The sequence below is a fragment of the Labeo rohita genome, chromosome 20 (genome assembly GCF_022985175.1).
Source record: "Labeo rohita strain BAU-BD-2019 chromosome 20, IGBB_LRoh.1.0, whole genome shotgun sequence".
Lineage (NCBI taxonomy): Eukaryota > Metazoa > Chordata > Actinopteri > Cypriniformes > Cyprinidae > Labeo > Labeo rohita.
In genome coordinates, this window is record NC_066888.1 from 20,596,388 (window position 1) to 20,620,876 (window position 24,489).

The 24,489-nt window shown below is 35.6% G+C and overlaps 1 protein-coding gene across 4 annotated transcripts in view; it reads right to left on the bottom strand.

Moving 5' to 3' along the window:
• Positions 1-24,489, bottom strand: part of stxbp5a (syntaxin binding protein 5a (tomosyn)) — a 110,986-nt gene that overhangs the window by 60,583 nt on the left and 25,914 nt on the right. For all 4 annotated transcript variants that reach the window (XM_051138365.1, XM_051138364.1, XM_051138363.1 and 1 more), the window contains exons 3-4: positions 4,235-4,316; positions 150-250 (exon numbers count right to left, since the gene is read on the bottom strand). In XM_051138365.1, the coding sequence (XP_050994322.1) occupies positions 150-250; positions 4,235-4,316 (183 nt within the window). The remainder of the gene's footprint in view (positions 1-149; positions 251-4,234; positions 4,317-24,489) is intronic.

A 24,489-nucleotide genomic window follows, 5' to 3' on the forward strand; every position in this document is an offset into this window, starting at 1 on the left:
GGTATCAGATGTGAGTGTGGGCCCACAGACTCACCAACACCAGCTCTGACACACACACACACACACACACATAGAGCTATGTATCACTAACACGGTCTACATGCACACACATGCTCAGAGCAAGTGTAGATTAAGTGACCGTGGCTGACCTCTCCTTGTTGAACTTGAGTGAGTGCAGCACAGCTGGTCTCTTCTGTCGCAGGTTCCACAGATGAATACTGTCATCAGCCAAAGCACTAACCAGCGCCCCCTACAAGAGAGAATGAAAAACGACACCATTTACACAACTTTTGGATTAAAACAGTTTATATCTTATACTGGCAGCAAGCAACCAATATAACATAACATTTAGTATATATACACACAACCATTCTAACGTAATGTTACAAAAGACTTCTATTTCAAATAAGCACTGTTCATACAAAGTATCCTGACTAAACCTCCCCCCAGCTATGTTTCCTTCTGGAGCATCAGTGAGCGTTTGAACCTTCTGGAATAGTTGCATATGAGTCCCTCTGTTGTCCTCAGTGTGAAAAGATGGATCTCAAAATCATACAGTCAATGTTGGAAAGGGTTCAAATACACAAAACTGCTGGAAAACCAAAGAATTTGTGGGAACTGAAGGATTTTTCTGAAGAACAGCAGGCAGTTTAACTGTTCAGGACAAACAAGGGACTCATGAACTAAACAAAAAAAAAACAGCTGTGGATCCTTCAGGAAACAACACAGTATTAAAAATCAAGGGGATGTAAACTTTTGAACCAGTTCACTTTTAAAAATTCAACTATTCTATTTTCTTGTGGACTATATGTAAACATCTTTTATGTGAAATATCTTATTCATATCAGTACTAATTAAACAATTACATGCATTTTGTATGATCCCTTTTATTTTGGTAAAAAATTAGCATTTTTAATGATTCTGAAGGGGGGGGGGTGTAAACTTTTGACCTAAACTTCGTTTCCTCTGACAATTCATTCACTGATGTAGTTTGTAAGTTTGACAGTTTTACTTACAAACAAGTAATTCTGTGTGTGTGTGTGTGTTTAACATGAATCTGTCTCATATTTCAACATACAGCTATGAAAAAAATGAAGAAACCACTTGAGGGTTCTCCGTTTCTTTGCATTTATGATTTGTGCTTGTGTTTTTGAGTAGAATGTGATTTTTGTTTTGTTCTATAGTCTACTGGTGACATTTCATCCAATTTTTAGGTGGGAATGTTTTCCTTTAAAGCATTTCTGCTCAAAAAACTGACAATTGGTCAAAATAACAAAAAGATGCCAAGTTTTCAGACATTTTTACATTCATTTTTAGACAACACAGTACCAATGCTTTAACTTTAGAAGTTAAGAAATGAATATTTGGCAGAGCAACCCTCATTTTCAATTACAACAAATGGGGGAAAACAGTGCTCTGGATGACAATATTTTTATTTTAAGTTTAGTAGAAATGTTATCAGACCTTTATAGAATAGAACAAATATTAGCATTTTGCTCAAACTTATCCACCTTATTCTTCAACCTGAAAGTAAGCTTATGGGCAAGACTTCCAGTTCATTGTGCAGTAAACGGTACAACTGTTTGCACTACAAACCAATGGATGTGGATAAGATGGAAAGACCCATAAAATTTACAAATGGCCGCATCCGCTCTTACGGGAAAAATAAGGTGGATACCTAGTAAATCCAGTAGATCCAGAGAAAAGATCTCAAGTCGTCTCTAAATTTTATCCATAACTGTTGATTATCATTCATATTTGTGTTGGAGGCGCTGCCTCTCTTACCTGCTCGAAAATAAAAAAAAGCCCATACCATACTCCGGTAGAGATAACCTATTCATTCTGCAACATTTCTAGAGGGCTGGAAGATTCGAGATACAGTGGTGGGTGGTAAATGTATGTGTGTGTGAGAGAGAGACAGAACTGAGTGGAAAAATAAATCGAAAGAGAGACAGTGTGGGTGGGACAGACAGAGGGGAAGGAGGAGGGATGCTACCACAAAATATCTCCTTTCTATCTAGGCACTGGCATATTCAGACCAAATACACACAGACGCTGCCTTTCCTCTGGTTATAGAGGCTGAATATAAAACAGACAAGTGTCTGTGCTTTGTCCCAGGTGTGTGTGTCTGTCTGTACAGGCTCTGCTTGGTCTGTTGAGCCCCAAACAAACATACACACTGAGACTGAAAATGCATGCACACAAACATGCAATAATGAATGTGTGAAGGAACTCAAAATAAACTTTTAGCTAAAAATAGTATTTATAATCACTGCATTTGTAAAACATTCTTAGACTAAGTATATGTGTGTGTGTGTGTGTGTGTACTGCTATTCAAAAGTTTGTGGTCAATAAGATTTTTGATAAGACATTTTGATCAGACAATAAGACATTTCTTCTGCATTTAGTACAGCAAAAAATACAGAAAAAAAACATTCATATAGTGAAATATTATTACAATTTAAAACAACTGTTTTCTATATTAATATACTGTAAAATATAATTTATTCATGTGATGCAAAGCTGATCATCCATTACTCCAGTCTTCAGTGTCACACGATCCCTCAGAAGTCATTCAGATTTTTTAACAAAACACTGATTTATTATCAATGCTGGAAACAGTTTTTGCTGATTAATACATTTTTTTTGGAACCTGTGATACTTTTTTCAACATTCTTAGAATAGAAAGTTAAAAAGGACCTAATTTATTAAAAAATATATTCTCTATATTTCTTCTATAAAAAAATATTTTCTATATTTCAAAAAAGAAATATTTTTCTTTTTCCTGTGATGCAAACTGAGCTTTATAATAAACTATGTTTTAAAATATAATTATTAAAATAGTAAAGCATGATTTTAAACTGCAATAATATTTCATAATATTAGTTTTTTTCTGTATTTTTGATTAAATAAATGCAACTTTGATGAGCATAACAGACTTCTTTAAAAAAATATATATTGAACTTTCTATATATATATATATATATATATATATATATATATATATATATATATATATATATATATATATGTATATATATATATATATATATATATATATATATGTATATATATATATATGTATATATATATATATATATATATATATATATATATATATATATATATATATATATATATATATAGATGATAGATAGATAGATAGATAGATAGATAGATAGATAGATGCAACTAAATAAATAAATAAACTATTGTCAGTTCTATAAGTTTTATGCGTGTTTTAACTTGGCATTAATACATTTTATATATAATAATATTATGAAATATTATTGCAATTTAAAATAATGGTTTGTGGTTAAAATAATGGAATGTAGTTCTATTATTATTTCACATGATGCTACTGAGGAGAGGTCATGTTTTGATTCCCAGGGAATGCAAATATAGGAAAAAAGCACAGTTTGAATGCACTTTCAAGTCACTCTGGATAAAAGCATCTGCCATCCAAGTGGTCTTAAAATAGCAGTACAAAAAATACCACATTCATGTCAGAAATAACTTGCTGATGACTGCTGAGAAGCCTGTTCAAATTAACCAACTAATTTCAATGTTTATTATTATTATTATTACTTAAGTTTGAAGTTTGCCTTGTTTCATCTGAATATTTTCTTTAACTTCAAAAAAACCTCACTAAATATTTAAATACATACACATACCATTTTTAATTAATTAAAATCAATTTATTCATATTTTCTAACATCTAATACCTTTTTTTATATAGCACAATAGAAATATGTTGATTAAAATGAAATATACTGTACGCAAAGAGAAAACTACTCTAATGTTCTATCTTCAACCAACCAAAAATCAACATTCAAAGCAAGTAAAGATGCATTTAAAATTAATTCAAGAAGAAAAGTCTCTATAAATAGCCAAATATTCCCGTGAACGTAGAGTGAACAAATCGTTTTGACGCTAAGGAGCCCAATCTACAAGGCAGCTTAGTGTAAGAGATCCCTGTGGTCTTGACTGTGGGCAACACTCTGGGGAGGAAATGGTAATATCAGCTTCCTCTGTAGGATCCCTCCTGGCCCACTCTGGAGGACAAAAGGGTTTGTGGCAGCAAAGGCTCTGGGTTAAGGGATCTTCTAAGCCTCTTGAGGCTTCATCCTGGATTATTTAAACTGCCTCTTGGAGCTCCATGGGAATAGGCTCTTAGCATAAGGTTGAGCAGGACTAAGAAAGAGTGGGGGTGGGGGGGACATGAAACACTCACTTCATTTATGAGAAACTGCAGCTGGATGACGGCTGCTCCACTCTCGTGCTGACAGTAACACTCCACACCGGGTCGGCCGAATCTGAAAGGGTTCTAAGTCAAGGAGAGAATCGGGAAATCCAGGCTAACAAGATCGTGGCTGTTTGGGGTCAAAATCTGAACACAGCACATATTGTTTCCACATTTAATTATCATTTTTTAAATGAAAGGCACTGTTCCAGTATAATGCATGTCAGTCATTGTTCACCCTCAGTGGACATACAAATTAATTACCTCTGCCAATCTCTCTGGCATGGCTGCTAGCAATGAAGTCTGTCAGTCACTGTCAAATCTGCTATGAAAGCCAGTAATAAAACACAACAGCCCACTTTATAAACATTATTGTTGTTTTGACAAGATTTCCCATGTCATAGACGGTCAGAGTCTGAAAAGACTGTCTAAAAGTCAAGTTTCACTTACAAGAACACAAACAAAGTGCACTGAAGTGCCTAACTCTCACTTGCTGCAAAATATGGAGATACATAAACTTTCATAGAAGACTCATCGAGTTAATATTAAAGAAGTCCAATTCCAAAACAAAGATTTGCATATAATGTACTCACCCCCCTTGTCATCCAAGACGTTCATGTCTTTCTTTCTTCAGTCGTAAAGAAATGATGTTTTTTGATTGAAATGCATCATTGCATTTTTCTCCATATAATGGACTGATATGGTGCCCCAATTTTGAACTTCCAAAATGCAGTTTAAATGCAGCTTCAAATGATCCCAGCTGAAAAAGAAGGGTTTTATCTAGCGTAACGATTGGTTATTTTCATAAAAATAATACAATTTATATACTTCGTAATGTCAAACGCTCCTCTTCTCTTACTCTGCCTGGACTGTTTTTTTTTTCCGGTTCATGACAGATGTAGGATGATTTTGAAATTATTTTTGAGGTTGAGGGAGAAAATACGATTGGAGTTTTTCAACATACCCTAACTGTCTTGAGACAGAATACACAGAGTTTAGGGAGAGAAAGGCAAGACGAGCGTTTGAGATTAAAAAGTATTTAAATTTTATTTTTTAAATTGAAACAACAATCATTTCGCTAGATAAGAACCTTCTTCATCGGTTGGGATTGTTTACAACCACATTTGGGATCGTTTGAAGCCGCATTTAAACTGCATTTTAGAAGTTCAAAATCGGGGCACCATATCAGTCCATTATATGGAGAAAAATGCTGAAATGTTTTCCTCAAAAAACAATTTCTTTACGACTGAAGAAAGAAAGACATGAACATCTTGGATGACAAGGGGGTGAGTACATTATATGTGAATCTTTGTTTTGGAAATGGCCACAAAAAAGTTCTGTTAATTAAATGGCAAATAGTTGGTGAAGACTGTAATTTCTCAGCAGGCTCATTGGACGCCTGGCACGTGGTGTGTGAATGTGTGAATGTGTGTGTGTCTGTGTTTGTGCTGTAGAGATATAATTTGATGATAACCTCTACTGGGAACCTGGGAACTGCACACACTCATATTTCCACAGCAAGGAGAGAGAGAGAGCGAGAAAGAAAAAGGAAGGGAGGCGAGAGCAAGATGCGTACACGCGTATGCAATCAGGGTGGTGGAAAGAGGGAGGGAAGAACAATTAAAACAGATTAAAAGAGTGATCACTAGAGCTCAAACTGTTGGCACAGAGACAAGATGCAAACAGCAATATACAAGCACGCATAAATGGCATCTCGCACTCAGGAGGATTATGAACACAGATACACGTCTGATGTTAGTATGAGAGTATTATGAGAGAAATGTTATTAATATCACATATACAAATTAATATAAATAGTACATCTTATAGCTTAGCTTCATAAAATTATGATTGAACCACTGATGTTACATGGACTATTTTAACAATGTCCTTACTACCTTTCTGGGCCTTGAACGTGTCAGTTGCGTTGCTGTGTATACAGGGTCAGAAAGCTTTCGGATTTCATCAAAAATATCTTAATTTGTGATCCGAAGACGAACAAAAGTCTCACTGGTTTGGAACGAAATGACAGTGAGTAATTAATGACCGGATTTTCATTTTCGGGTGAACTATCCCTTTCATCTATCTCCTTATAACACAAACACTGTTGCCTCTGAAATTACACATTTTTTAAACTGCATTTTGAAGTTGCACTGTACTAGAGTGCAGACAGAGCAGACTTCATCCATCACCTGGAGGAAGCCAGTACAGTCATTCAGTGGCTCATCCCGTCTATCCATCACAGGCAGTATGAAGTGACAGGGATGGTAGATACCGGAGGAAATTGTGTATGCCGATAAGGGCACGCCTTGAATCCTCATACATCCTCCGACCACCTGTAGCCATCCGCTTTAGACCCTCATTATGTAATGAGGAAATGCACATAGTGATCAGCTGATATGGTGAGGTCAGGAGCAATCGGTTTGGTTCGAAAAAGACAGAGAGACAAAAAGCACTAGCAAAAATTCTAATGAGAGTACGTCACTGCATGAATGACAGCACAGATCTGAAAAAATGCCAAAAACCCTGTGACATCACAAACATGTTGACAAGAGGGCAAAGCAGTAGACAAGAGCATGGAGGGAAAGCTAGGAAGAGAAAAACATAGCTGACTCTAGGCCCACACGCAATAAAGTCCAGTGGGCTGTTCATGGCTATAAAGAAAACACCCATTAAATCTTTTCACAAACAGCAATGAGCAGCCTAAGATGTTGCCATCCATTACTAGACAGTAACCATGCATTTAATGTATTAATTATGGCTCTGTTCCCAAACCAAGTGAGCTGCCTACTAAGGCAGCATTTTAAGGCATCAAAGACACAACAGCTGTTCCACAAGGTTATACCACCTTCTTGGCATACTGGTATCTATGGAAGCCCATTTCCGCCACTAAATTAAAAAAAAAAGGTAATTGCAACTTTTTAATCTCATAATTCTTACATTTTTTTCGCAATTGCAAGTTCACCGTCTTAAAATTCTGACTTTTTTCTCAGAATAGTGTGACATAAACTCACAATTGCAAGAGAAAAAAGTCAGAATTGCAAGATAAAAAGTTGCATATCTCGCAATTCCGATTTTCTTCTCGCAAATGTGCATTTGTGTTTTGCAATTCTGACTTTTTTCTCTCAAATGCGCATTTGTATCTTGCAATTCTGACTTTTTTTGCGATTCTGACTAAACATAATTCTATAAATTACATTTATACATTTATATCATGCAATTCTAAGGAAAAAGTCAAATTGTGAGTTTATACTTTGCAATTCTGTCTTTAGAACTTACAATTGCAAGTTTATATTTCCCAAAAAATCAGAATCGCAAAAAAAAAAACAGAATTGCAAGACACAAATGCGCATCTGCGAAAAAAAAAAGTCTGAATTGTGAGATACAAACTCGCAACTGCAAGAAAAAAGTCAGAATTGCACGACACAAACACACATTTGAAAGAAAAAAGTCTGATTGCAAGATGCAAACGCGCATCTGCAAGAAAAAAGTTCGAATTGCAAGATACAAACGTGCATTTGCGAGAAAAAAGTTACTTTTATAAGTGACTTTATAACTCACAATTACGAGTTTATATTTCACAATTCTGAGAAAAGTACGAATTGCAAGAAAAAAGTTCAAAATTGCGAAATATAAACTCACAATTGCGTAAAAAATCTGAATTGCGAGATATAAACTCGTAATTGCGAGAAAAAAGTCAGAATTGGAAGACATAAAATTCCAATTGCAAGAAAAAGAGTCAGAATTGCAAGATACAAATGCACATTTGCGAGAAAAAAGTCAGAATTGCAAGTTTATACCTTGCAATTCTGACTTTATAACTCACAATTCTGAGAAAAATACGAATTGCAAGAAAAAAGTTCAAAATTGCGAAATATAAACTCGCAATTGCGTAAAAAATCAGAATTGTGAGATATAAACTCACAATTGCGAGAAAAAAGTCAGAATTGAAGATAAAAAATTCCAACTGCAAGAAAAAAAGTCAGAATTGCAAGATACAAACACACATTTGCAAGAAATATAGTCAGAATTGCGAGTTTTTATCTTTATATAAAAAAAGTCAGAATTATATTTTGCAATTCTGACTATATAACTCGCAGTTGTAAGTTTATGTCTCACAATTTGGAGAAAAAAGACAGAACTGCAAGATATAAACTCGCAATTGCGAAAAAAGGCTTGAGTTGCAACATACAAACATGCATTTGCGAGAAAAAAGTCAGAGAAAAAGTGAGGAAAAAAGTCAGCAATTGCGAGTTTATATCTCACAATTCTAAGAAAAAGTGTCAAGTGTATCTTGCAACTTGAGTTCATATCTCGCAGATCTTTTATAATGCTTGGGGGGTGGCAAACGGCAAATGAGGTTGGAGAAACATTGATTAGAAACTTATATTTCACTCAATACTAAAAAGAGCATTGATAAAAAACAGTTTAAGGTAATTAAAAATGTATGTCTTTGTATTTATCTTACAAACATGCTAAGCTCAAAATCTATTTAAATCAACTGAACGAACCTCATTTTTCATTTCTGTAAGAATGCTATCTTAGGCAGCGTACTGGGTTTTGGAACAGAGCTAATGTGTGCGCGGCTATATCAAAGACTTCAAGTCAGTCAAAAGTAGGCTAAAGGAGGGACAGAGAAAAAGAAAGCAGCCTACGGGGTCAATAGTGACGTTTATTCTGCTCTGACGTCAGGAATGTCCAGTCATGCTTTACCCTAAGAGAGACGAGACAACACACAAACACATGAATACGCACACAGAGAACGAACATGCTACAGTGATCTCCAGTAATACTACTAACTGCGTGTGAAACACAAGCATACTCTCTCTTTCTCTCCCGTGCTCCTGGGAATGATTAATTTGTCTAATATGCTTTCTAAATAAATAAACTCCAAAGGCACGTTTGATTTATTGGGGACCCAAACAATTAAAGTTGCAAGCACTGTGGCTGTCGCTGCAACAAACTGCCTTCACCTTGAGCATGCTTCAGTGCACATACGCTCTCAAACAAGCCACTCTGCAGATACTCTTGACACGCAGCGTGCTCTATTAAAACATCCTATACTCAGCACCACTGTAATCAGCTAACATGCAACCGGGGATGATTCATTTTAATACACTTACTAATGTTTCGCTGTTTTTCCAGAGCTGCCCTGTCTTGGGAAATTTGCATACAGGGACATTTTTTTTTCTCCAGTCTTGGCTTCCTTCCATTTGATATCTTTGCAGTTCTTATGTGTGGAATCAAGCATGATAGCTTGCGCATAACAGCCATGATTTTCACATAACAATTCAACACTGCTAAAAAAGATACACACTATAATGACAAAAATGTACTGACCAGGAGGCAAAACTGTTGACCAAAACTGTAAATCAAACATTCTGTGTCTATACAATAGACAATATGTCACACTGGACCACAAAACTAGTCGTAAGTATATTTGCAGCAATAGCCAACAATACATTGTGTGGGTCAAAATTATCGATTTTTCTTTTGTGCCAAAAATCATTAGGATATTAAATAAAGATCGTAAATATCTCCTACCGTAAACATGTCAAAACTTAATTTTTGATTAGTAATATGCATTGCTAAGAACTTCATTTGGACATCTTCAAGGGTGCTTTTCTCAATATTTAGATTTTTTCAGATTCCAGATTTTCAAATAGTTGTATCTCAGACAAATATTGTCCTATTCTAACAAACCACACATCAATTGAAAGCTTAGAAAGCTTAGAAGAATGATCCACAGAACAACAGACAAAGAGAAAGATAGATATGGGACCCTATGAAATCTGTATTATTATTTTTCACCAAATTAATTTCTGTAGGCTGTAGGTAACCATTCTGTAGGTTTTAATGGTTAAATTAAAAAATATTATTAAAAACACGTGTAATTAATTGAAACCATGAAACGTACACAATTTAACAGCAATTTATTAAAAGTTTAACAAAACTACATTTTAAGGCTCTATAAAATGTTTATTGTTATTATTTATTTATTTCAGTGTTATTTTTACCAAATTCTGTGTTTTCCATTAATCTTCTGGATTCCGTTTTAGTGGTTTTATTCAATTTTAATAATCAAAAACATCAATTAATTAATATTATAAAAATATTTTATTTATTGTTATTTATTAATTTATTTATTTTTAGAAATACTGTGTTGTGTATTTACATTTTTCTAGTAAATAAATTCTGGTAAATAATTTTTCTGCTAAATGTTACTTAAAAAATAATGCTTTAATAACAATTGTATTATTATTAGTAGTAGTATCATTACATTAAGTAACCCCCCATTACATTTTTTTTTTTAATTTCTGTAGGCTGTAGGTAACCATTCTGTAGGTTTCAATGGTTAAACTAAAAAAATATTAATAAAAACAATGTGTAATTAATTGAAACCATGAAACTACAAAAAAACTACATTTTTAAGACTCCATATTTTTTTTTCTCAAATTCAGTTTTATTTTTACCAAATTCTGTATTTTCCGTTAATTCCATTTTAATGGTTTCATTACATTTTCATAATCAAAAACATCAGTTAATTAATACTATAAAAATGTATTTATTGTTATTTTATTTCTTTATTTTATTTTTTTAGAAATGCTGTGTTGTATATTTAAATTTTTCTGATAAATAATTCTTCAGGTAAATCTTCCATAAAAATTAGTTTTAATAATAATTTTATTAGTAATAATAGTACTATAATTACATTAAGTAATATATTTCTGTCACAGTTTCTTCAAGTTAAACCGAACGTTTAATTTTGACGGGTTGCTGTGAAGATATTTAAGTTCTTGTTTGTATATATATGATATGATATGACATGATATGAACAGTTTTTCCTCAAATGAAATGGTAAAATGCTTCTGAAGTGACTCTAAGAGCAGTTTTAGAGATTTATATTTATATGTAATCATAATTCGAGGCGGCAGAAGCTAAAAATACCGCAAGCGTCACACATGCTTCAGTAAGTGTGTAGTAAACGAAACTGCGCGTCTGTGACATTCATTCACACAGAACATGCAGGGTTCATATTTAAGTTGTATTTTTGTGACTTAATATTCACAGACACTAGTCCATAATACATTCTGATACTGTGTATTGACCTGCTTTTGATTTACTCATCCAAAATTTGGCAAATTCCGTGACATTCTGTGTTCCATTCTTTATGACTGGATTCCACAATTCCGTCTGCGTTTCCCCGCATTGCGGAAATCATACAGACAGACAGCAGGACTGATGGATTTACAGATAGATGGAAAGACAGACACACACAGACCAACATACAGACAGACAGACGATAGACTTTTTTTTGTTTATGTGATCATCTCATGAAGAAAGATTTAAACAGTGAGAAGTATACAGGACTCACAAATGAAAGAAAGTGCTGTGTGCATCATTAAAAGCCTCTCTCCCTGTAGGTGGGTGTGATTGATTCCTGGAGATTGGCCAGAGAGTATTAATGACCCTGTACTTCAAGCTAAATTTAGATCTAGCGTTCACCACTCACAGAGGATGATGTAGACCCTCTAAAACACACACACACACACACACACACAAATACAAGAGCTAAGAAGCTGCAAAGGCAAGAGAACAGGGAAGAGAGGGGAAATAAAAAGCTAGTAGATTCTCTTGTAGCCAGAGGCCAAATGAGAAAATATATAGTGCCAAGTAGAAGCAGGACACTCTTTAAACTTTTTTATGGACTTTCCAAAAATTTGAAAGTGAAAGCCTTCTTACTTGTTTGCCAAGGAGTTATATAAGCTGAATTACTTAATTAAAGTCTCCATCTTTTTTTTTTGGCAAATCATATTAACCACCGTTTACAAACATAATACCTCAATTCAGTAGGTTATAGAGCTTAAGGACTTTGCTATAGGTCATTGATACAGCTTCAAGTGCTTTATCTCATTCATATGAGCCTGTAAAATGTGTTCTGACTGTATCTCTCCTATCAAATGTGCTTTGTGTTTAAGATGAATAGATGAAGACATAATCAATGTCTGAAAGAGAGAGAAGCACACTGGGTATTGTGAATGAAACAGGATATTGCTACCCATGGGGAGCAACAAAAGACACTCTAAACATCAAATCAATCAACATTTAAACATTCGGTGAGGCTGCGAGCTGCTTATGATGCTGTGCCTGATACCCTACGAGAAGTCTCAAATTCACAAGTCATTATGGCCGCTGAACAAATGTTTTGATACAAGGTGTCCTATTAAAACGCAAGGCCCCATGAGGGAAGACCAGACTAGCGACTGCGATGCATTAGTTCAGCATACTTTAGTCAGGTTACCTAGAGAAAGTAGAAATGAAACACACATAAGCTCATTTGCACTTAATGCAAGGAAGAGTGGAAAGAGGATTATGTAAGTAGAGGATATTGAGATGCGTTAATATTTTACATACTCCAAATGCTGTTCAGGAAATGATATATTAAGCAAACCCAGATGACGAATTACAACCGGTTACTGGGCTAACAATCCTTGCGGAAAAATGCGCTTTACTACAAGATACTAATATATTTTATACATTTTAGCTACCACACACTGAAGCTAATAAATAGGTTCAATATTTAAAATGCTTCTTTAAAATTCTAAAACTATTATAAAATGAATCAATGATTTTATTTATTTATTTTAGATTTATTTATGGGCTTTTTATACCTTTACTTGTACAGGACAGTGTAGAGTAGATGCAAATGTGCTGTATGTCGGCACAATAACCGGTGGTTTTATTTATAATTTCTTCAGAGCCATAAATCTCTAGGTTTCTGATTGAATGAACAGTCTCAATTAGGTTGACATAGGGCTGGGCGATAAATCGACAACGATAATTATCGTGTGTTATCAATTTCCTCGATAAACAATAACAAGAGTTCGACAAATGATCGATATAATGCAGCAGTGTAGTTTATGCAGCAAAGGCGGAACGAAAAAATGCTAGTCATTTAAAGCGCACCATTCGGACAGTTTATCCACTCGGATCAAAGTTCAAATGGCAGCACTTACTAGAGCAGATGCGTTCACTTGCTGTTAGTGTTGCCAAGTTGGGCTACTTTAGCACTGTTGTGATGGGTTGTTTTAGATGTCTGCGGGTTGACATACGAATTTACTAGGGGAACCCCGACAAAAAAACGTGTTTTTATCCCCCGGAATGCGATTTTTAAGGGGGCACCCTCTGAGTAGCAACTGGGTGGGTTTTGTTGTGAAAACCTGGCAACCCTGCTCGGTGTTGAGTCTCGGTCACTAAAAACCGCTGTGAGATCCAGTGTGCTTCAATTCAGCGAAGGACACAAATAACTCCATTTAAAGCCAGATATTATTTATTATTTTAATAATGCAGACATGTATTAAATGTATTGAAGGAGGAGTAATGGAATATAATAACAGTATTTTTTTGCGATTAAGCTATTGCGTTTATGCATTTATAATAATGTATTTAGACTACTGTTTTTTATACAAATACCTAGAAACCATATTAGATTTTTACCAGACTAGATTTTTTTTCTATTAAGATATTTATTTTGTTAAGGACAATGACTGGGAAAAGTGTAAAAGTATTAAAAAAAACATGAAGTGTTTGTCATGTTCTAACAATTAACTGCCTGGTTTTAACAACTTTCACAAAAAAATCTGGCTTTAAACTTGAAAGAAATAAAAATTCGACATTTATCATGATAATTATCAATATCGACTGATATTAAAAAAATTAGCATGATCATTTTTTTTGGCCAAACAAATTATTACTTTTTCTTTACCAACAGTTACTGAATAATTCTCAACAATAAGTTACTGATTAAGTTACTTTTTTTAAAAGCTTAGATATGATTTATAATAAAGCCATATCAATTTTAACGACAGCAAATTTGAAAAGAAAAAGGTAGAATTTAATACTACCTTAAAAATAGGGTCCAATTCTTGTTATTATATGATTAGTTCACTTCAAGAATAAAACATTACACGGTAATGTACTCACCGCCATGTCATCCAAGATGTTCATGTCTTTCTTTCTTCAGTCGAAAAGAAATTAAGGTTTTTGGAGAAAACCATCCAGTATTTTTCTCCATATAATGGACTTCAATGAGAGCTAATGGTTTGAAGGTCCAAATTGTAGTTCCAATGCAGCTTCAAAGGCCTCTACAAATGCTTGCTTTGCACTAACTCTGCAATGTGCATCCTCGAATTCACGCATTAAGTTAATCATGTTGGAAACGTCAAGTGTGCGGTTAGTCCTTCGTATGTGCATTTTGATTCAAAAAGATAGGGTAAGGTGAAACTCCAACTTCAAAATCGCCCGACGTTGTTTTACATTTTTTTGTAAAGGGCGTTTGACTTTCTTTGCACATTCTCTGTGTAAGCCCTAAGTTGATACTTCCGCCTGCGTCACACGTGACTTTTTCAACATAACTATGCAATGCGTGAAGTCGAGCTAGTGCAAGATGAGCATTTGTGGTTAAAAAGTGCATACATTTTAATTTATTTTAGAAAATGACAGATCGTTTCTCTAGATAAGACCCTCATTCCTCAGATGGGATCGTGTAGAGCCCTTTGAAGCTGCATTGAAACTACAATTTGGACCTTCAACCCGTTGGCCACCATAGAAGTCCACTATATGGAGAAAAATCCTGGAATGTTTTCCTTCAAAAACCTTAATTTCTTTTCAACAGAAGAAAGAAAGACATGAACATCTTGGATGACATGGGGGTAAGTAAATGATCAGGAAATTTTTATTCTGAAAGAGTTTAATATTAGTACGGTAGTTGTTAAGTTTAGGTATTGGGTAGGATTAGGGATGCTGAATATGGTCATGCAAAATATGTGCTTTATAAATAATAACACATAGCCAATATGTTATTAATTGGCATGCTAATAAGCAACTAGTTAAAAGTAAGAACTGGTCCCTATACTAAAGTGTTGCCAAAAATGGCTTAAATAACAGTAAAGAACAGCAGTCTGAAATGACCCAATTCACTAGAATGAATCAGATATTCCAACTGTACTTATGAGAGAGATGATCACAGTTCTCTCGACAGTACAGCTGCCTACACAAACAATGTGGCATTTAAAAAAAAACACCTCTACTTGTCAGAAAAAGTAGCTGGCTACTAAAAAAGCTACACTATTTAAAAAAAACATACTGACATGCTACTAAAAATGTGGTTGTTTTCTTCCTCTGGTAAGTTTCTACCCAACACTGGAACGTCCACACAGACAAAGCCTCTTGCTTTTTGGCAGGACGATCTACTATGACTTCAACAAGGTCATGGCGCATTGCACTCGCAATAAAGATGGGTAATATTTAGCTTTTAATTTAACAAATGGAGAGCCAGCTCCCATTGAGAGACTTTACTATGCCTTTTCCCCTGCGCTACAGCAAAATCAACTGCTCTTTCACTATCTTATCTGTCCAAGGACACCATATAGCACACACACAGGCAAGAATTCCAACACTGGAGCAATTCCCAGGGCATAGTGCCGATAAGCCAGCCATTAAACGGATGGAAAAGAAGGAGGGGGGAAAAAAGAAGAGAAGGTGAGTACGAAAGACAGAAGGAGAGACAAATGGGGTGATGGAAGAGATAGATGGAAACCGTGATGGAGGGAGGGGGGTAAATGAGAGGGAGAAAGAGGGAAGGGAATAAATGAAGAAACGATAACAGAAGATAGAGAAGCAGGTATAAGAACAGAATGTCCTTTAGTGTTGGAAGGGGAAAACATTCCGTTCAGAATTTGCTTTTTTGTTTTTAAAATTTGGCATGGAAGAAAATGAATAGCCGCTCTTAATGACTTGTGAATAAGTTGAAGGGTTGTCTGTGGGCAGCAGGCCATTTTAATCCAACCAGCTTCATCAATTGGTGAAGACAGGAAATTAAAACAAAGTATGAATGTGAATAAAAAAAAACCATACAGGCACTGAAACGTGAAAGTGAAAGAGCAAGGCAGAGAAAGAAAGAAAAAAAAAGAAGTCATGTCACTTTTGAGTGCTTACAAATTGTTGCTGACCCCTCTCAACGAGCCCGAGGGTGAATCAAAAGCCAGAACATTAGCGAGCTTGCGCACTGACCCATAATACCTCAGCCTCTTCCAGATTCTAGAGAATTCCATCAAGGACAAAGCCTCTGTGTGAAGCCAGCAGCACTACTCAGCTCTTCCCTCTCTGCCCATGAGTCAGCACACTGCCTGGACAAGAAACATCCTTCAACTCAATCTAAGAAATGCCAACTTGCTGCACTATCTACTCTTTCCTTTATCCCGTTCTCTTCCCTCTAAACTTCTAATGCTCCTTTATTTCTATCGGTTTATATTAAAGGGACAGTCCATTCAAATATAAAAATTGATTGTTCTTTACTCACCCTCATGTTGTTCTGAGCCTATAGACTTTCTTTCTTGCGTGAAACAAAGAATAAGATGCTTAGCAGAATGTCTTTGCTGCACTGTTCCGTATAATGAATTTGGATGGGGTCCAAAGTCTGTTAAGCTCCAAAAACCACAATAAAAGCATGACTTGCATGCACTATATTTCAAATCTAAGCCATCTGATCATTTAAAGAACAGACTGAAATTAAACGTATGATTTACTGAAAATCTTGCTTGACAGGTGTGATCACCATTTAGTTTCATTGAATAGATAAGAACAACTTTCACAATGTGCTATAAATACCTTTTTTTGTGTTACCCAGAGGGTTTGTACAGAGACTGTAAAATGAAATTCCAGGACTTTCAGGGACTTTTCTTGTCTCAGCCTTAGACGTCACACCCACGGACCGCTGGCTGAATGTCTGATGCATACGGCGCATTTAGCTGAAAACACTTCAGGAGTTTTGAAGTCGTCATCGGATTGGTTAGATTATACAGGATTTCTGGGAGACACATCGCATCCTTTAACGTTCCGCCTGGAAACAAAAATGCCGGAGTGCCAAACCCCTCACGAGAGAAGAAAGTGTTTACAACTGTGACAGTTGTACAACTAAATGCTGGATTTTTAAAAATATGTGAAAAATTTTAAGTTTGCGGCATAGAACCTTAGAAAATATGTCAGAGAGTTTTACACACCGGTCTGTTATTGTGGCGACATTTCCACATCCCTAAACATGGCATGGCACAAAACAAAACGTGACTGGTTGCTTTACCTGTCAGTCATATGGCCTCTTGGGCGGGCCTTGGCCATACAAAGCGGCCAAGGTTTCCAGACATTCTGCGAGACTAGGACTTTTCAAGCTTCTTTCTTTCTTTTTTTTCTTTTTTTAGTGGTTTTTATAACTGTACTGCACTCATGGTTTGATGTTTTCTACTGTTTAAGAAAAAAAAATCAGAAAAACAGATTTGCTTCAAAATCCTGATCTGAATCGCATGATTCGCAATCCGCACTCCAAAGTTCCTATCTCAAGCAAAAGATTTGCGAACCCGCTTTGATTTAGATTGAGACTTCAAATTGCGTAACAAGAATCATTTGATTTGAATCATTCAGTTGAATCAACCCGTTCCGATTTAAACCAAATGATTCACGATACACGCTCCGAAGTCCCGACCTGAATCAAATGATTCACGATGTTTCAATCTAAATCAAATGATTAGTGATACGCGATTTGAAGTCCAATTCCGAAACAAATTTGTGATACGTGAGCCGATTGGAACGCTTTGACATAGTGAATCTTGTGACACAATGGTTTAACTGATTCAGGGTTACAAAAAGCTGTTTCACCCATTACTACACGCTCTTTAAATCGTTACAAGCCATGTCAAAATTCGAAAATAAATGGCTCTTTTAATTTAATCTGGTTTTTGCTAGTAAATCACTTGAAATGAATGATCAAAGTCACAAGTTTGAATCAGTCAGAGCGTTCATGTGTAAATTACTCAAATAAATTGGTTTATCTGTTCCTCTTTTCGCATCTTCAGCCATGTTTACACGACACTGTCAGTACTACTACTTGTTTAGTTTTCTGACATTAACTGAAATAACGGAAAAAGGTACATTTTTTGAATTGTGTGTGAAAAGATATGTGCTTATTGACAAAATTAAACACTTACGTCATAGATACATCATCTTTCTATAATTCACGCACTTAATTCAGGAATATTGCTATTTTTAATGGTTTTCCAGGCCTTACATTTCAAAAAGTCAAATTTAAGTACTTCACAGACTGTAAGCAAACCCTTGTACGAACCCTATACCCAGTAGAAAAAAAAAACTGTATTGGTTTGGAACATCATAACGATCAATAAGTGATTTCATTTATGGGTTAAACTCTTAATTTCAACTGTAAAAAAAGACAAACTAAATACAATCTGTTGTAAACAATCTGTCGATAAGCTGCTGCTTGTTGGTTAAATTGTGTTAAACATACACCACCTTTTTTATTATTTTCTTTTTTATTTTTATAATCTCCTCCAACTGTGATCTCTTCAACTGCATCCCATTAGCAAGAAAATAAACCAGAAAGAGAAAACAAAATGAGTTTTCTGCCTCTGGAAAAGAACAGTTAGGCACAGCCAAAGGCTGCATGAATCCAACAACCCTCCCCTGAGATGTGCTATGTCTCGCCTGCAGCAGACAGGGGTTAAGTGCGTATTTCAAGGACATGACTGTATCGCTCCCAGATATGAGCAACGTCCCAAAGGGACAGGAATATTTCCACGGTTAAACGGTGAGATTTTAGCGCCAAACACCTTCAAAAACACACGCTCAGACTCAATGCCACCTGATGATACCCTTACACACCACTTATATGGCATTTCAGCCAACGCAAATTACCGTGAGTGACAGTCTCCCGATTGTCTTGACCTTTACTGCGCTCGTCCTCCTGCCATATCGCATTAGACGGCGTGTCTGCATCAGAGCGTACGTGGGGCGGAACATATGGACACCGCTGTGTATAATATCATTACCATCTCCATCAGTCCACACCGACGGTCCTCTAACACCTCATACACACACCACATTTAAGACTAATGGAGATGGATGACATGAGGATGGGAAAATGAGAAGAGGACTAACACTATGCAGTTTATATACGTAGCAGACAAAGATAGATCAGGAAGAAGATACTGATTAGTTTACAGTTTTAAGCCTGTTCTAACTGGTGCTTCTTTTTAAAACTTTTATTTGCCATTTCACTTGTCTCCAGTCTACCTCATCTATGTAAGCCAGCTAGGTAACATTAACTTGGGGGCATACATACACTATCGGAACAAAACTACATTGTTAAAAACATCACAAACTACCCTCATGCCATAATTTACAGATGGATGGCTGATAATGCTTTTCCTAAGAACTGACACATTCTTATTTTATGTATTATTTCATTTTGATATCATGTAGGCGTGCGCGGTATGACCAAAATCTTATATCGCGATATAAGTAATTGCATTTCAATTATTTATTTCAGTATTTTTGCTTTTTAATAAGATCTTTATGACATCAAAAATTTTGATACCATAGAAATTTCATAATTTTCACCAGTGTCACAAAAAACGGAAACTAGCCTAAATTAAAAACAAAACTCAAGCTCACTGAAGACAAGTAAACAGCGATTAAATAAGAATAAGAAACTAATTACATGCAGAAGAACAAAAAAAACGACTGTAGAGCAAATAAATAAAACATGCTATATACAATGTATAAAGTAATCAAATGTATAAAAACACTGCATATTCTTCACAATGTAAATTAAATATATATTTCTTGTTATTAAAGTTATTTAAACTTTTACTAAATTTACAAAAGTAATTTAAGAGCAGAGAGAGCTTTTCTCTTTTTTGTTGTTTGATTAACATGAATGACAGGAATAATAGACTGCTGTCACTTTAAGAGCTGCCCGGATCCAACTTAAGACCTTAATTACTGTGCTTTTAAGGATACTTGCAAAGACAGGAATTTTGATACAAACAAGTGTGTGTATTTAACTGGTCAAGGCCTATAAAGCGGCAAAAATAACTGTTCAATACTCCCGCGCTCTGAGCACCACAGTTTTAATTTGGACAGGCCTTTTGGATTTAGTCTTAGTCTTTATCTTGAGACAAAAATGCTTAATATTCTTAGTCACATTTTAGTCATTTGAGTCTTTCATAGTTTTAGTCTAGTTTTAGTCGACGAAAAGTCATTGCATTTTTGTCAACTTTTAGTCATTACTTTTAGTCCAACTGGAGGTCTTCTCCGCAGACCAAATCAATTAAGCTTATAATAGATTTGTATCAATGATTGAATTTGGGAAATGTTGAATTAAATATGACAATTTTAATTTTTTTCATTCAACTATCCCGTTAACAGTAGTGAAAAAGAAGCACAATAAGACAAATACAATAAAGATACAAATAAAACTCATTTTTCAGATATAGTAAGTCTACTTAACATATAGGCTATACATTTATTTAACATCTTTTGTTGGTTAATATTAATGACACAGATAGGTATTTAATTAGGAATGCTGTCTCTTTAAGACGGAAGGCATGCATGTAATACTGACACGTTCAGTTTTCACCCACCTGTTTACGCACACTTAAGCCATAACCGACTATATTTACGTGAGATACTCAATACAACAGACTGAAAACGGAAGAAGTGGAGCGTACGTGAGAGAGAGTACTTCTGGCGTGTGTCTATCTCTAAGTTAATCGTCAACAAATTGTGACTCCTGGGAAAAACATGTCTGGTGACCCTATCCCTAACCTATCTTAGGTTTTTACTGCGGCTGCCATACTGAGACTATATGCAAACGCCCCTTATCTGATTAAAATTGACAAAATAATGACAGGGACGCACATTTTGAAAGACGACAATTAGCCTAAAATGTATTTTGAATGTCCGGTAGTCCTCCAATAACATTCTAGTCTCGTCTTGTCTTGTTAACGAAGACGCGGCATACATTTCGTCATACTTTTTATCATCAGATATTAGTTTTAGCTGGTCAACGTCTCGTATAGTTTGTTAAACAAATACTTTTCATTGTCGTCTTCGTTGACGAAATTAACTCTGGAGCACCTTCTTTACAAACGTGCACCTTTCTGACAACGCTCAAAAATGCTCAGTCTCTCAGAGGTGTGCATATAGCAGAATGAGTTCTCTTTCGCTGTGGATTGCGTTTCAACAGCCTAAAATCGCTTGTTTTTAAACCGCAATGCTTTAAATCGCGTGCAAACGATGGGTTTTTGTGACAACATAGCACAGCAATTTCATATGAGCGTGTCACCGCAATAGGGACGATAGCCGAAAATCTCTACCGGTTGACAAATTTTTACCTGTTAATCGTGTCTGTATATCCCCACCCCTAATATCACATAATATCTACCAAAGACAGTAAATATATCAAGAGGATACATTTGTATTACTTATGAATTAAACTGCTATGGCAGCTTCATGGTGGCTCTAGTAATGCATGTCCCGTCTTCTAAATAAAGGAGCCAAACGCAAATTGGTAAAGTCATTGCATTACTGCAGCTTCTGTTCACAGCTCTGTTTCACACAGAAACTGCATATGCACATTCGCAAACCAACTTGAAAACAAATATTTTTTGGAAGGCAGAGCACTGAAGGGGTGTGGCCTTCAGTGCTCTGGGGGTGTGTAACTGTGTACCCACAGGATACACAGTTAGAATCAGATAGAGGGAATCTAAAATCTTTTTAATGATTCGGGAATGAGAAACAACATTTACGATTATCACAAGTCAATCTTTGCAACTTCTACAAAAGACCATCTGTTAGATAATATTATCAAATAAGGGGAATTTGCAAAAATGTAGAATGTATCACAGAAAACCAAACCATCTATGCTTCCAAGGCATAAGAATGGATATACAACACCAACAAATATAAAAAAAACGCAGCAATGGCCTGAAAGGGCAAGCGATTATTCCTCCAACTGTCCTGAAACACTCTCACTCTGGCCCTAGGCCAGCGGCCATCCTCATTTTTGAGCTCTGTTTGTACATGTTGAATACTGTCTGAATTCTGTCCCCATCTGACTGACTGGATCCAGCTTTGGCGTCAATGAAAACCTTCCAATCTCTCTTTCTGATATCCCAGTCTGCGTGGATGTGAGTATTATGTAAATGCTGTTGTGTTGTGTACGATGTCACAAGAGCCCTGAGCTAAAGCTGACGGGCAAGAGAACGAGAGAAGAAGAGAGATATGGGTGCACAACCCCCACCAGCCTCCTCTGCTTCTAATTCTCATCCCTTTTTTCTCTCATTATCTCTTTCTTCACTGCATGCTGTCACTTGCCACTGCTATACATTCATTCTGTTCTCTTGAATACACGTGTAGCATGTCCCCCTTTACGTTCTGACCTTCGTCCTCAATGCACGTCCTCCAAGGATATCAGCTTTTTGACTCTAAGACATCTGAGACACACACACATACACACACGCAGTGCCTGTTCTCCAGAGCAATGTGTCTGTCGGCTTTAAAAGCACCGCCACACCCCTTCAGTGCTCTGCCTTCCCAAAGCTCCTCCAGGCTTTGTTCGTAAAGCTCAGCGTGACAGTTTGATTGGCGATACAAAACACAGCTGTTTACTATACCCACAGGATACACAGTTAGAATCAGACAGAGGGAATCTAAAATCTTTTTAATGATTCGGGAATGCAGCTACCTCTGTTTAAATCACCAAAAAAAAAAAAGAAAAATCACATCCAATAAACAGTGGCACAATGAACAAAGACTTGCGCAGACATATGGTGCAGTCCAAATGTCTGAGACCATTTTGAAAAGCTGTGATTCAAGATCTAATTTAAACCTGGAAATAAAATGCATGTGAAAAAAAAGAAACATGATGACATCCTGATTAAGAAATATTAAAAATGCTGTTCTATTTTTAGGTCACTAATCATATAAGCAAATTTGTGACATTTGTGAACTCATTTGTAAACACAGTTTAACAATCTGTAACAATCTCAAATTATGGCAGATAGCATGATCATCAGGTTTTACATAAACACCAATTCTTTTTTTTAATTAGAAAAATGCAAAACAGAAGCATTTTCAGTTATAGTCCCAGGTATTTGAACACCACCAATTCATTCTCTCTTTTTTTTTTTTTAAATAACTCTGGCGTTATGCAAATATCCTAGCGTTACAAAGTCCTCTGGCAAAGGAAGCTGACACGGTATCCTTCACAAACAGTAAGACACAATTCTGCTCACGCTGATTTTACAATGTTTATAAAAGAAGTACTTATAAACACACTCACCTGCACCATTAACTCTTCAACACAGAGGGCACAAGGGTGAGATGTGAAGCTTTTGTTCAAACACACACACATACTCATTGAGCACAGTGTGCAACTTTGGGAAGTGCATTAAAAATGTATGGTTCTGCAGCAACTGTGTAATAGAGTAAAAGGCCAGCAGAGACTAACAGGAAGACTCCTGTGTTCTTTTGGTGTGCCTGTGCATGGGTGAAAGTACATCTGATGGAGACAATGAGATCTGAGCACACAAAGCAATTCAAGTTCAACTGTTTAATAATAAAGACTAAAAGTCCATGTGTTAGCAAAAGGGAATTTTTAAGCCAGTTCCCCTTATTCTCCTAAGGCAAACACATCACTAATAGAGTACCACTGCTAATACTGCAAAACCTAAGAATTTCAGCAGACAGAATGACAGATAGATCTATACGATATGAATGATGGACAGAACTACAAAGAGAACGACAAAGACAATGACAGACACATGAGATGAACAACAATATAGAATCACGGATACATCAAACTGCAACACAGACAGATACATATATTTAAGAAAATAAACAGAACAACAGAAAGATAGATTAAAAATAGACAGAATGATAGACTTATTGACAGAAAGATAGATAGAATGATGAACAACAGAACAATAGACAGAACAACAGCATGACAGAACGATAGATAGATAGATAGATTGATTGAAAAATGATAGATAGAAAAATGATAGATAGAAAAATGATAGATAGATAGAATGAAAGAAAGATAATACGATACAATAAGATATGATAGATAGATAGATAGATAGATAGATAGATAGAATGAAAGAAAGATAATACGATACAATAAGATACGATAGATAGATAGATAGATAGATAGATTGATAGATAGATAGATATAGATAGAAAGAACGATAGAACAACAGCATGACAGAACGATAGAACGATAGACAGATAGATAGACAGACAGATAAATGATAGATAGAATGATAGATAAATGATAGATAGACAGATAGACATATTGATAGACAGAACGACAGATAGAATGACAGAAAGAAAGA